The 15,563-nt window shown below is 38.5% G+C and overlaps 1 protein-coding gene across 8 annotated transcripts in view; it reads right to left on the bottom strand.

The window, feature by feature from the left end:
- LOC126278989 (START domain-containing protein 10-like) overlaps positions 1–15,563 on the bottom strand; it is a 115,432-nt gene that overhangs the window by 18,819 nt on the left and 81,050 nt on the right. For 7 of the 8 annotated variants that reach the window (XM_049979301.1, XM_049979295.1, XM_049979302.1 and 4 more), the window contains 2 exons: positions 5,236–5,360; positions 3,805–3,927 (listed from right to left, as the gene is read on the bottom strand). In XM_049979301.1, the coding sequence (XP_049835258.1) occupies positions 3,805–3,927; positions 5,236–5,360 (248 nt within the window). Of the gene's footprint in view, positions 1–3,486; positions 3,529–3,804; positions 3,928–5,235; positions 5,361–15,563 lie in introns of all 8 variants that reach the window. The other variant, XM_049979296.1, reaches the window with a different exon arrangement.

The following is a 15,563-nucleotide window of genomic DNA, read 5'->3' as shown; positions in this document are numbered from 1 at the left end:
CGCTCGGTTCCAGACTGCAGTGCCAAGAACCGCACGGCCACTCAGGCCGGCTATCGTGCACTTGTCTGCATTCAATCCATCCCCTCTTGTTGTGCTCGGAAGTAGGGAAGATATAACCATTTTCAGGTTTCTTTGGAGCTGTGAGAAGCTTGTGTTTTATATCATCACTAATATTTCCTGATGATAATATATCCAAATAACTGCCAATATCAATGGGATTAAAGGAATCAATCGATGAACTTTGTTGTAGAAGTTTCAACAAAGTGGTGGGCTCTGCCTGTACATCTGGTGGTGTTTTTGCAGCTGAATGGCGACTAAAATCTTCAGATGTTTCTACTCTTCTTTTTCTTATTATGTAACAATACATTTTATTATTTTGTTATGATATAGGTAGATTAGATGCCAATTATTCTCGAATAAACACTTTATTAGCACTGAAAAGTGCACACTAGTACACTTAGCACTAGAACACAAACAGTTACACTCTGCTTATTTCTAATATCACTAAACACAAAACTTACTGAAGTCCGTTGTAATAGCTAATAATTGCAGTTGCTCAATTTTTATCACTTCCAAGATACAACAACAATTGCAGCTTTCAAATTGACTACCTGGCAGCGACTCGGCTTCCTTTATATATGTGGCTCAGTTGTTTCGAGAACATTCGCTGCCAGAATGTTCACATCCGACTTTTATGGAGTGTGAACAAATGCCTGCTATGGAACCGATAAGCCGATATGTACCTTACGATGTATAATATAAGGGCAAGTTTCCAATGACGACATCATCCAGCAATTTATGTGCAAGGAACTTTTATTGTTGATTCTGCTCCTTTCTAGTGCATTCGAGAGGGCCTGTATAGTAACAATGCGTTTTTAAGATAATTACAAATGTTGTAATAATATTTTTACTGAGAAATTACTGTGAATTACTATTATTAATACTTCACAATCAACTGATCACTCTCTCTCTTGACTAATCTTCTCACTTGCACATGTTACAACTAGGACTTTTTACTAAGTCATTCTTCAGTCTTAATATTTCTGCTTCTGAATGTAAAATACCTTCCTATTTGGTGAATCGTCTGTATTTATAACACTACGTATAGAAGGTTCTCAGTAGTACAAGAAAACAGTAGAATATTTGCGACTTTCCTCAAACAACTGCCAGACAGAATTACGTGTCTAGATCACTAGAACGGACGTAAATTTTCTCATAGGTATGTGTTAGTTATCTGTGTGCCAGACAGAACCACATAAAATATGATGACATGGATGTGCATGATACACAGGAAAGTACAACTACTCGATAACTCGATTCAGTCGAGTCGACTGATGAAAGAAAGAAACAAACAAATAGTGTGCGGGCTGACTGGCGGGGGTGGCGCAGGTGGCAATGCGGGCGGCCCTGCAAGGGGGAGCGGCGCATGTGTGTATCCACCACTGCCTTGAGATTGGATTAAAGGAAGGATGACGAAATTCTGACGCCTGCTGCTAGATTAGTTACCAGCAGGTTTAATCAACATGCAAGTATTATGGCAATGCTATGTCAACACAAATGGGAATCCCTGGAGGGAAGATGATGATCTTCTCACAGAAGACTACTGAGAAAGCTTAAACAACAGGCTATGCAACAGACTGCAGAATGATTCTACAGCCACCCGACACACAACTCGCCTAAGGACCGCGAAGACAAGATAGCAGGAATCGGGGATCATGCATAAGCACACAGAAAGTCATTTTTCCCTCACTCACTTTGCAAGTGGAACGCAAAAGGGAATGATTAGCTATAGTACAAGGTATGCTTTGCTGTGCAAATGCAGATGTAGACAAACTAACTATTTAGTTACTAAGGGTTACCTTTATTATTAGAAGACAGAGCTAACTTTGAAGTTAAAATTAGTTAGCAGAAAATAATTCAAAAGATATTTCAAACTGCTGAGGAATTTTAGGAATTTTCAGTGGAAATTCTTATTAAATAGGATGTATATTCATTAAGATAGTTTGGGACATTTGCTTATGTAGAATCAAGTATCAGATGCAACAACATATTTTAATAATGAACTGGCTACATTACAAAATACAAATGGCAGAAGTCAAAACTCTGTAATTACAGCCAAATGGAAGTTTTTACACAAACTAAATGTCTAAAGTATTGCATGAAGCACAGGTTGTTTTAGTAAATACAAAACAGATCTAGTACATGTTCAAGCAACTACATGGAAAATGATGAAAGAGGTTTGTGATACGGTGCATAATGTTATTTGTTAAGAAGTGAATCATGCAATAAAAATGGACATTGCTAGAAAAGCCTGCACAATAGCATATACTTCCCTTATTTTGCATAATGCCACTATGTTTATCAAAGAAAATATAATGACTAGTGCCACTACTGTAAAGATAATGTTTACACAAATAAAATATCTACAAGTTATATTCACACCCTTCTTTTACGGTTGCACACTGTTCTACTGATTTCCATACTGCCAATAAGCTTTACATAAAAATAAAAAAATAAAAACTATACGTCAAATGCAAACATGACAAAAGTTGAAGGTGGGGGAGGTGAATCCTAGCTCAATACTCATGTGCAAAGTCCACCGTAAAATCAGCCAACACACTAAAAAAACTACAGTGGATCTGCAAGGTGTTTCACAGTTACATAATACGTTGTTGTAGAGGGAATTCAGTAGATACACTTTTACATAGGAACTTGCCAGTATGTCCGGATACAGTCAGTTTTTACATTAGAAGCGTGGGGAAGGGTGTCTGATTCTTATGTTTCATACATAGCTCCCTTGTATGGTAGACTATCCACATTAACTGCTTGCACGATATTATCACATGATTTTTCTCTGTTTAATGCCAATTCAGTTTGTAGTTTGCTTCCTTGGCTATTATGCTACACTGTATGGAGGAAGGTAGATAGGTCTAAGTAACCACACACTTAGTTGCCAATGTCTCCACAACTGACCCCTTAGTACACTTTATTTTGTGGTGCTACTTGGGACATATTGTTCAAAATACTCCCCTACAGTCATTTGGGTTATGAGTGCAGCAGTAAAGATCCACAACACAAAAGTAAGTTTTAACAAAGTGCATCAGAACTTACCATGCAGACAATTTGTGAAATGAGCATGGCATTCTTAAATCAACATGATTTTACACTTATCAACAACACAAATAACAATATTAATGCATGGGTTAAGACCCTGCACTGATGTGTTTTTCTTGTTAACATGGAAATTCACTGTTTCCAGACATAAGTTTCTATGTGAAATATTATTTCCCTCTTTAAACACTAGAACTGTGAAATACCCTACATAGCTTTTGAAATCACAAGTTCTTCCTTCTTGGGCAACATTGAAAGAAATAACGGTGAAGCACAGGAGAGTGTATCACAAAGGCAGCAATGAAGAAAAATTTTTGAAATGCAGATGAGAAAAAACAACAATTGGTAATATTCACGGTCAGTGGTATTACTTGCCTGATCACTAAATAGTAATTATCATCAAAGTAGAGGCATTGACTGGAAGAGAGAGGGTGTGTATTACAATAAGTATATAAATAGAAGACTTTTTTGCTTAAATTAATCTACAGTTAATTAAATATGCTGACATGAATCTGATCACTACTTTGCAGTTGTTGAGTTGGTAAGTTGCTTGTACATTTTTTATCTGCGTTTCAAATGTTGCATTCACAATGAAACTGTAAGTCACTATTGACCAATGACAATTAGTTACATTTTTGTTTTTATTTTTTACTGTGAACAGTAACTTCAAAACAAAAATTAAAATCTACTTACATCATGAATTGAAATTCTTGGACTTGTAATCTGCTCTGGAAAATGCCATGGTTTAAAATTTGGATTATTGAGTTTCTTCCAGTCAGCATAAGCTCTTGATGCTTTGTATAATTTTTTAACCATCTGCAGGTTAGAAAGAAATGAATATTTATGAACGGAATAATATTTTATATCTTATTTCACAATACATTTGTCTTGGTCTTACAATGGAATATATAGAACATCCATATATAATTATTCGGTGGTCAGTTTGATTTATTTCTACCAACAGGTTGATTTTTGAGCCTAAGACGATATCTTCTGATGGTCACTAAATATTAACATTTTTGAATTATGTACTGTGTTTTAGTTTGAGGCATTTTTCCAGAAAAATTAATACATGGCATTGATTCATCATTTTACAAAAATTATGTTACTTACAGATGTTAATAATTACTCTACTGTTTCACATCTTGCTTTATAAAAGTAATGTACTTTAGAATAGTTTCCTACCTTTGTGATGATGATGATGATGATAGTAGTAGTAGTAGTAGTAGTAATTTGCAAAATAAATCCAAATCTGTATCACTGGGAGTTACTGTCTGATAATTATACATTAACATTCATCAAACTTTACAAAAACATTAAATAATGAACTAACACCGACTGCAGTTTTAATGAGTACTTCACCAGGAAGAATGTAACGATATAAATACTAGCATGGAGCAGTAATAATGTGTGAAACAGATCGGATGATGCAGGTGACAAAAAAATTTGGCACCACCTAAATGCTTAGAGACTTTCAGTTTGTAATAGATAGTAATTTTTCATATTTCTTCGATTAGAAATTAAATATTCCAGGCATAACAGTAGCAAAGAATCACACAACTGTCACCTCAAAATTTAGATTAAGCTTTCTATAACAATAGAATAATGCAAGATTGGTCATTTGACTGTAACATGATGTTGGAAGGATATACATGTATGTTTAAAAAGTAATGAAATTTATGGAGCTCAAAATGAGAGAGTATGCGTTGTTCATGCCCATGCATTTATATATAAACACTTTCCCAATCAAGTCTCCAAGCTTTGTATTACTTTTTAAATAGAAAGTTTCATACAGCTGTAGTCATTCCCAATAAAAGGTGAAAGGACCTTCACACAGCTGACAAGTGCATTCTCAGTGATGAAGGCCTTATGTCATCTTCAGTTGTGTAGCTGGTACAGGCCTGACTATTATTCCTCTATTGTGTAACTGATGTTGCAAACCAATATTTAACTATTATAACATTACTTTGTGATGGACATTGAAAAATTTAATGCAATGATAAACAAGAGAACTATACTGAAATCCATTCAGTGCAGTAATCAGTCATGTGAAAACATTAACTTTTAGTAGCACAAACATACGGACGGTTTCAGTCCAAACAATTCATACCAGCTATCACTTACTTTAGGTGCCAGAATTTGTGTGCACTTGTTGACCAGCCACGGAGGAAGTGTACCGTGAGGATCAGTCTGAGAAACGTAACCCAGCATACTGCCGGCACCCTCAGGTGATGGACGGATTAAGAAACCTACAACATTAATCCTCTGTTACTTTTAACAAATTAAATTTATAACAGATGATGTAAATAAAATAGAAAGAAACTTCCACATGGGAAAAATATATTAAAAACAAAGATTCCAAGACTTACCAAGCGGGAAAGCGCCGGCAGACAGGCACATGAACAAAACACACAAACACACACACAGAATTGCTAGCTTTCGCAACCAATGGTTGCTTCTTCAGGAAGGAGAGGGAAAGACGAAAGGATGTGGGTTTTAAGGGAGAGGGTAAGGAGTCATTCCAATCCCGGGAGCGGAAAGACTTCCCTTAGGGGAAAAAAAGGACAGATGTACACTCGCACACACACACACACACACACACACACACACACACACACACATATCCATCCGCACATACACAGGCACAAGCAGACATATTTAAATATGTCTGCTTGTGCCTGTGTATGTGCGGATGGATATGTGTGTGTGTGTGTGTGTGTGTGTGTGTGTGTGTGTGTGTGTGTATGTGTGTGTGCGCGAGTGTACATCTGTCCTTTTTTTCCCCTAAGGGAAGTCTTTCCGCTCCCGGGATTGGAATGACTCCTTACCCTCTCCCTTAAAACCCACATCCTTTCGTCTTTCCCTCTCCTTCCTGAAGAAGCAACCATCGATTGCGAAAGCTAGCAATTCTGTGTGTGTGTTTGTGTGTTTTGTTCATGTGCCTGTCTGCCGGCACTTTCCCGCTTGGTAAGTCTTGGAATCTTTGTTTTTAATAAATTTATAACAGGGTGTACAAAAGTATGCAATGTGTTTAACTACTTGTGTACATGATTACGAATAAATCTGAGAGGTTTACTTCTTTTGTTTGCACTCATATCATGCCTGTGACAGACCACTTTAAAGCTACAAATTGTTGCCTACTAATACACTATTAAAACAAAGCACTCATTTTTTCACAGTTTTAATCATCAACCACACACCATATTGTACACTATGTGATCAAAAGTATCTGGACACACGTATGTAATGCAGATTTGACCACTAGTGTCACAACAGATGAACCATCAGCATAAAAGGATGTGGGGAGTATTGTGCTGTCAGTAGAGATGCACTAACAGCAGAGTGGGTCAGTCAAGAGCACTGGATGAGTAAGTGAAACACTGTAAACACAGGATACCAGCTGTTGCGCTAAACCAGGATGCTTATGCGCAGCACGTTGAAGACGTGTACAGTGAGGTAGGCAAGGCTAAGGAACAGGTCAGTCAGCAGCTGAAGAGTGAAGTGAAATCACTATTACATGATCGAAGCATTGCTGGAGGTAGGTTAATTGGTATACAAAATGACGAGGTCTTCCTTGAACGAAATGGGAGATGGCATCCTAAAGATTTCTTAGATCAATTTAAGGGCATGTTGTCTGAACTATGGGGCGAGCAAAGAAAGGTACGCTTCATTGCAGCAATATTGGAAGGTGAAACTGGTACCTGGGGTATGAGAATAGGACATAAGTGTACAACCTTCGCTGAATTTGAAAAGGAATTTTTGCAACAATATTGGCCGAGATGGACGCAAAATGAAGTGCGAAACAGTCTAACCAAGGTAGAAGGTTTGAGAGAGGGCGTGACCAGAATTTTTTCCAAGATTATTATGACGACAGAAGCAATAGTGTCCCTAATCATAAGTAAACTACCAACAGGAGTTCAGGATAAGTTGTTAGCAATTCCTAGAGATGACGGAGAGGCAATGAAGTCAGCCTTAGGACAATTACACACGTTGTATGATTCACGAGGAACAGGAGGATGAGAAGGTGATAGTAGAGTATTAGGGTACAACAAATCCAATACTGATGCCCATTTACACCATAACAATAGACATGATGGACAATACTGGAATAGTAATGGTAGGAGACATGAAGGTAGTTTCTGTGGCCATGGTGGTCACAGAGAACACCGTGGTGACTATGGATATCAGAACCCAGGGCACGATGCATCACATGACCAGGTGCGAAGCTCTGATCATAGCCCAGATAGGCAGCATAGGGAAGGAGCACCGGAAAACTAGAGGTTCCTGGCACGGCCCGATCAGGAACAGAGGATGGAGGGCCCATTATTATGTCTATTCACAAGCTGAGATAATGTGACAGATGATGTTATAATATCTTTATCTTAATAGTGACTCACAAAGCTTTACTTTTGAATGGGCTGCTTAGAGCATACAGACGTCTTGATCCTGAGGCTATTCTCTCATTTATGTCCAGAGTTATGATATTTTTACAGCTGAAGCATGATCCAAAGCATTTAAACTGATGAATTTTCAGAATCCAGGATGTAACAATAAAATCTTAGGCCTATATACCGAGAAATTGCTCACTTTCACACAGGCTGTTCCAACAAGGCAATGGTTATTGGAGGAGGAGGACAAGAAATATCAAACAAAGCCTATAATGGTAGGAAATGTGTGGGGAAGGCATGTAGATATTTACATAGACTCGGGAGGTGAGATTTCTTTGGTATCCAAGGATTTTTTTGGAGACAAAAATAAATAAGAGTACGTGTCTCATATTAAAAGTGACTGGAGTCTATACTGTTGTAATAACAGGAAGTAAATGAAAGTTAATTAAAGAAGTAAGAAGTATACCCATATACATAAATAAATTTAAGTTCATACTAACTTTATGCTAAAGTACTGTACAGGAACAGTGGAGATTCTAGTTATGTACTAAGACAAATCACTTAGCAAATAAATTAATTGTATTACTACATAAAGTGCATTTAGTTGCTAATGCTCAGGCATTGAGCAAAGACAAATCAAGAATGGTTGTGAGGAATTAAATTAACATATATGAACATTAACTGAAGAACAAAGTCATGATTTATATAAAACCATGTTAAACTATAGTAATGTATTTCCGATAAACCTGGAGTGATTGGCAAGTATATTTGTCAGTTTAAAATAAAAGATAATGAACCATTCTTCTGTAAACTGTATCCTGTTACACCAAGTTTACAACCTGCAGTAAATGAAGAGAGAAATAAAATGGGGGAAAATAAGGTAATAGATAGAAGTTAAAGTGTACATAACAATCTCTTATTAACAGTAAGGAAAACTACAAGAAGGGTGTACTTGGTATTGGATGTATGAACACTCAACAAACACATAGACAGAGAGAGACCCATCTGTACTGATGAACTGCAAGTTTAATCATGTGAGGTATGTTAGCTCAATGGATTTGATGAATGGGTTCTGGCAGGTAAAATTGTAGAGAATTCATGAAAGTATACAGCACTTTTTTTTGACAGAAAGTCATATCAGTTTAGGATATTACCTTTTGGACTGAATCTGTTTTGTTCATACATGCACTGATTGAATCCTCAGATAAAGACTTATTACAAGAATTAATTATTTGTGCATATGATATTTTGCTAGTCCGTAGAAATGGAAAGAACATTGCATGTCATTGACTAAAACTTTACTTAAGAACTCAAGTTCATAGGGCATTTAGTAAGAATACATAGAATAAGACCAAATCCAAGGAGAATCACAATGATTGGAGACTGGTGGGAACTGAAAAATGTGGAACAATTATGGTCTCTCCTGGTGCTGGTTGGATATCGTCATCACAAGAAGGAAGGAACAATGGGCTTAACATCCCCTCAACATCAAGGTCATTAGACATGGAGCAAAAGCTTGGATCATGTGAAGGATGGGGAAAAAATTGGCCACACCCTTTCAAAGGAACCATCTGGGTATTTGCCTGGACCTATTTAGGGACATCACAGAAAACCTAAATTTGGATGGGTGGATGCGGGATTTATCCGTCGTCCTCCCCTCAATGCGAGTCCTGTGTGCTAACTAGATTTTACCATCACAACATACAAGGTCAACCTACAAACAATCACAGACCATTATTGTTGTTAAAGTAAAAAAGCTAAATGGGTACTGAATAAGGGTCATTCGATGCATTTAAAAATATTAGACAAGCTTTAATGAGTGCATCAGTATTAAAACCTCACATAATGAATGAAACATTTAAATTAGCAACAGACATTTCAGAATATGGTGTGACATGTGAACTGTTCCAAGGTGAATGGGATCCTGAGATAGGAGAATATAAAACCATAGCAGGGTGTATACGCACCGGACAACCGGGAAATCCAGGAGAAACCTGAGAATTTTTTAATCCAGGAGAAAACGGAAAAAAACAGGAATTTTTCATTGTTTTAGTTTTCAGTTAAATTTATGTAATGTTGACTGGTAAGAACTGATACTCTCCAGTTGATGACAGAGGATATTTAGAGTATAGGACATCTGATGTAGTCAGTCAACAGCAACATCACTGTTAAGTAGTGCGAACACACAAACAGGGAAAGTTAATAGTTTAAATTAATATACATAGTCCGATCTGAAGTTTTCCCGGCGTATTTCCAGTTTGAACAGTTCTTGGGTATCCAACTTGGTAATGTCGTAATTTCTCCATAATATTTTGGCAGACATACACGCTGCCATCTTCAGGTGGTTCCTGACGAATGCTGTGCTGTTTCTCTCGGCGCCCTATACATACTAGCCGTTACCCACTCTACCGTTCCTCTCCTGGTGTCTTTGGGGCAGCCGGCGCGGCGGCTACTGAAGGTGGTGGAGGAAGCGGCGCCTGGGTCTGAACTGGGGTCTGCAGCCTCCCCGCTGCCGCCGTCGGGGGCAGTCCTCGATCTCTGGGACTGCATCTTTCTCTCCAGGCTGAGTGCAGGGTTCCAAGCCTAACCAAGTTGAAGGCCACTGTCTTTATTAATTAGTTCATCCTGTAGTTGGATTTCGATGGCCTCTTTAGTAACGCTGTCCCAGAAGTAGGAGGATTGACAGAGTATTTTTGTTTTTTCATAGTCCATAGTATGGCAAGTCTTTATACAATGGTCAGCCACGGCTGATTTAGTGGCCTGGCGTAATTCAGTATGGTGCCTATGTTTGCGGCACCTCTCTTCTACAGTGCGGACTGTCTCCTCAATGTACGATTTTCTGCACTGCCAGGGAATTTGATAAATGCCTGGCTTTCGAAGGCCTAGGTCATCTTTCACTAAATCCAGTAGAGTGAACGTTTTGCAGGGGGTCGGAATACACATTTCACATTGTGTTTCCCTAGGATCCTGTGTGATTTTTCTTGAGGTGTTTCCGACAAACAGAATGCGTGCCAACGACTTGTGTTATTCTGTTTCTTCTTCTTGTTCTCTTGGCGCAGTCTGTCTGAGTGCATGTCTTATTTGCTTCTGGTTGTACCCATTTTTCTGAAATGTTGTCTCTAGGTGCTGCAGTTCTGCTAGAAGGCTCTCCTGATCACAGATCGATCGTGCACTGTGAACAAGTGTGCGCAAAACGCCTTCATGCTGGGAGCTGGGGTGGCAACTGAAGGCATTTAGGTACAAATCGGTATGTGTAGGTTTTCTGTATACACTGTGTCCCAGCTTGTCACGTGTTTATCAAATTCCCTGTCAGTGCGGAAAATTGTACATTGAGGAGACAGTCCGCACTTAGAAGAGAGGTGCCGTAAACACAAGCGCCATACTGAATTACACCAGTCCACTAAATCAGCTGTGGATGACCATTGTATAAAGACTGGCCACACTTAGGACTATGAAAAAACAAAAATACTCTGTTAATCCTCGTGCTTCTGGGACTGCATTACTAAAGAGGCCATTGAAATCCAACTACAGGACGAACTAATTAATAAAGACAGCGGCCTTCAACTTGGTCAGGCTTGGAACCCTGCACTCAGCCTGGAGAGAAAGATGCGGTCCCAGAGATCGTGGACCGCCCCAGCGGCAGCAGGGAGACTGCAGACCCCAGTTCAGACCCAGCCACCGCTTCCCCCACCACCTCCAGTAGCTGCCGTGCCGGCCGCACCAAAGACACCAGGAGAGGAACGGTGGAGGGGCTAACGGCTAGTATATATAAGGCGCCGAGAGGAACAGCACAGCATTCGTCAGGAACCACCTGAAGATGGCAGCGTGTACGTCTGCCGAAATATTGTGAAGAAATTACAATGCTACGCAGTCGGATACCCCAGAACTGTTCAAATATACATAGTGTTGCTACAAGAAAAGCAAAGCTTTCACATATAATATTGGTCTCTAATGTTAATACGCTGCAAGAGAAGCTAAGCTTTCGCATGTTCTGTTAATCTTTTTTGCGTGCGTTACACTTTCACACATATCACACATGTTGTTGTTGTGGTCTTCAGTCCTGAGACTGGTTTGATGCAGCTCTCCATGCTACCCTGTCCTGTGCAAGCTTCTTTATCACCCAGTACCTACTGCAGCCTACATCCTTCTGAATCTGCTATATCACACATATGTGCCAGTAAAATTTTTAATAATGACATAAATGTTTGATCTTCAGGGTTTGAAATTCTTCTAAATGGCTTGTCATCAAACAGTTGATTTTTAAATGAGAATCAAACGCTCTGTGATTTAAAAAATTCATGGTACATTCTTGCACATAATTCAACATACGTAAAAGGATATTTACTATGGAAGTAACGCTTTTCAAACCACTATTCGCAATATTTTCCCGTGACCTGTTAGGAATAGGTTCGTTTCAGGAGTTGCCAGAAAGCGCAGATAACAGGCGACACCGCGCTTGGGTAGTTATCATGACGTAGGAAGCCCGTATGTACGTACTTGTAAAACACTGAAAGATCATACATTATGTCATAAAAGAAACAAGACATCAGAGGATACTCCAAGAGCATTGGAATTTCGTGGACCACACTAAGGACAGTGTTCTGCTCATGGGTAATTTTAATGCCAGGATTGGAAATCGAACAGAAGGGCATGAAAAGGTTATGGGTAAATTAGTAGAGGATATGGAGGCCAACGGGAACGAGAAACAACTATTGGATTTCTGTGCCAGTATGGGCTTAGTAATCACAAACTCCTTTTTTTTTAAACATAAGAACATTCACCGGTATACTTGGGAAGGTAGGGGAACCAGATCTTTCATTGACTATATAATAACAGATCAGGAATTCAGGGAGGCTGTGAGGGACACGCTTGTATTCAGGGGATTCTTTGATGACACTGATCATTATTTAATCTGCAGCGCAATTGGTATTGTGAGGCCGAAAGTGCTGGAAGTCAGGTCTATATGTAGGAGGATAAGAGTGGAGAAACTTCAGGATAAGGAAATCAGGCACAAGTACATAACAATGATCTCAGAAAGGTACCAGTTAGTGGAATGTAGTCAATTACAGTCACTGGAAAAGGAATGGACAAGGTACAGGGACACAATACTAGAAGTGGCTAAAGAATGTCTTGGAACAGTAGTGTGTAAAGGTAGGATGAAGCAAACAGCTTGGTGTAATGATACAGTCAATGCAGCCTGTAATAGGAAAAAGAAGGTGTATCAAAAATGGCTACATACTAGAACTCAGGTAGACAGAGAAAGTTATGTTGAAGAAAGAAACAAAGCCAAACAGATAATTACAGCATCCAAGACGAAATCTTGGGAAGACTTTGGAAACAGGCTGGAGACTTTGGGTCAAGCTGCTGGAAAACCATTTTGGAGTGTAATTAGCAGTCTTTGAAAGGGAGGTAAGAAGGAAATGTCAAGTATTTTGGACAGGTCAGGAAAACTGCATGTGAATCCTGTGGATTCCTTGGGCAGATGGAGGGAATATTTTGAAGAGTTGCTCAACGTAGGTGAAAATACGATCAGTAATTTTTCAGATTTCGATGTACAATGGGATAGGAATGAGGATGGAAATAGGACCGCATTTGGGGAAGTGGTGAAAATGGTCAATCGATTGCAGTGCAATAAAGCAGCTGGGGTGGATGAAATTAAGTGAACTCATCAAATACAGTGGAATGTCAGGTCTTAAATGGCTACACAGGATAATTGAAATGGCCTGGGAGTCGGGACAGGTTCCATCAGACTGGACAAAAGCAATAATCACACCAATACATGGAAACAGAAAAGATTGTAACAACTACAGAGGTATCTCTTTAATCAGCGTTGTGGGTAAAATCTTCTCAGGTATTGTTGAAAGGAAAGTGCGAGTATTAGTTGAGGACCAATTGGATGAAAATCAGTGTGGGTTTAGGCCTCTTAGAGGTTGTCGGGACCAGATCTTTAGCTTAAGGCAAATAATGGAGAAGTGTTATGAATGGAACAGGGAATTGTATCTATGCTTTATCGATCTAGAAAAGGCATATGACCGGGTTTCTAGGAGGAAGTTATTGTCTGTTCTACGAGATTATGGAATAGGAGGCAAACTTTTGCAAGCAATTAAAGGTCTTTACATGGATAGTCAGGCAGCAGTTAAGAGTTGGCGGTAAATTGAGTTCATGGTACAGAGTAGTTTCAGGGGTAAGACAAGGCTGCAACCTGTCTCCACTGTTGTTCATATTATATATGGATCATATGTTAAAAACAATAGACTGGCTGGGTGAGGTTAAGATAGGTGAACACAAAATAATCAGTCTTGCATATGCGGATGATTTAGTTGTGATGGCAGATTCAATTGAAAGTTTGCAAAGTAATATTTCAGAGCTAGATCAGAAATGTAAGGACTATGGTATTAGATTAGATTAGATTAGTTTTCGTTCCATAGATCCGTGTTGAGGAGATACTCGTGGATGTGGAACATGTCACCTTTTTTTTTTATTTTTTATTTTTTTAAGCTGAAATAACAATACTAATAGTATAAATATATACAACACATCATTTGTTTCTATTAAAAAATTCGTCAATGGAGTAGAAGGAGTTGGCTACTAGTAAGTCTTTCAGGCTCCTTTTAAACTGATCTCAATTTGTAACTAAATTTTTTGTGTTTGCTGGCAAATTATTGAAGATGAGTGTTCCTGAGTAGTGGACCCCTTTTTGAACTAAAGTAAGTGCTTTTAAGTCCTTGTGCACACCATTTTTGTTCCTGGTATTGTATGTATGAACTGAGCTGTTTGTTGGAAAAAGAGATATATTATTTAGGACAAATTTCATTAAGGAGTAAATATACTGAGAGGCAGTAGTTAGTATACCCAGTTCTTTGAAGAGGTTTCTACAAGACGTCCGTTAGTTTACTCCACAAATAATACATATTACCTGCTTTTGGACTCTGAAAACTTTTGTTTGACTTGAAGAGTTACCCCAAAATATTATACCATATGACATTATGGAATGAAAGTAGGCAAAGTACGCAAGCTTTTTCACTTTTATGTCGCCTATGTCTGCTAACACTCGAATTGCAAATACAGATTTGTTAAGGCGTTTCTGCAGTTCTGTGGTGTGCTCCTCCCAACTGAATTTATTATCAAGTTGTAATCCCAGGAATTTAAGACTGTCAACCTCTTCTATCTGCTCTTCTTCGTACTTTATGCATATGCTGGGTGGAAAGCTCTTACAGGTTCTGAATTGCATATAGTGAGTCTTTTCGAAGTTTAATGTCAGTGAGTTGGCTTTAAACCATTTATTAATATCCATGAAAATATCATTAGCAGATCTTTCTAGAACTACACTCGACATACTATTTATTGCAATACTTGTGTCATCTGCAAACAAAACGAACTCTGCTTCTGGCAGTGTAACTGATGAGAGATCATTAATGTACACAAGAAAAAGCAATGGCCTAAGATGGATCCTTGTGGGACACCATATGTAATTTCTTCCCATTCTGATGATGACTGATGACTTAATTCATTAGTCCCTTGCACTGACACCCTTTGTTTTCTGTTAGCGAGGTATGACTTGAACCATTTTGCAGCACTGCCTATGACACCATAGAATTGTAATTTATTTAAAAGGATGTTGTGGTTTACACAATCGAATGCCTTTGACAAATCACAGAAAATACCTGCTGCTTGTAACTTGTTATTGAATGAATTAAGTACATTTTCACTGTAGGTGTAAATAGCCTTTTCGATATCAGAACCCTTCAGAAATCCAAACTGTGTTCTTGATAATATGTTATTTGTGGTCAGATGGTTGAGAAGCTGCCTGTAGATTACTTTTTCTAAAATTTTTGAGAATGCTGGCAAAAGTGAAATCGGGCTGTGGTTTGATGGCATCTCTTTATCCCCTTTCTTGAATAGAGGCTTAACATTGCATATTTCAGCCAGTCAGGAAATGTCCCAGTTATAATTGACTGGTTACACATGTAACTTAGAATTGTACTAAACTCACAAGAACATACCTTAATTAACTTTGTTGATATTTCACCATAACCACTAGAATGCTTTGTTTTTAAAGATTTT

This window comes from Schistocerca gregaria, chromosome 6 (genome assembly GCF_023897955.1).
Source record: "Schistocerca gregaria isolate iqSchGreg1 chromosome 6, iqSchGreg1.2, whole genome shotgun sequence".
In the NCBI taxonomy this organism is placed as follows: domain Eukaryota; kingdom Metazoa; phylum Arthropoda; class Insecta; order Orthoptera; family Acrididae; genus Schistocerca; species Schistocerca gregaria.
Note: the sequence above shows the minus strand (reverse complement) of the source record. Positions and strands in the feature narration are given on the sequence as shown.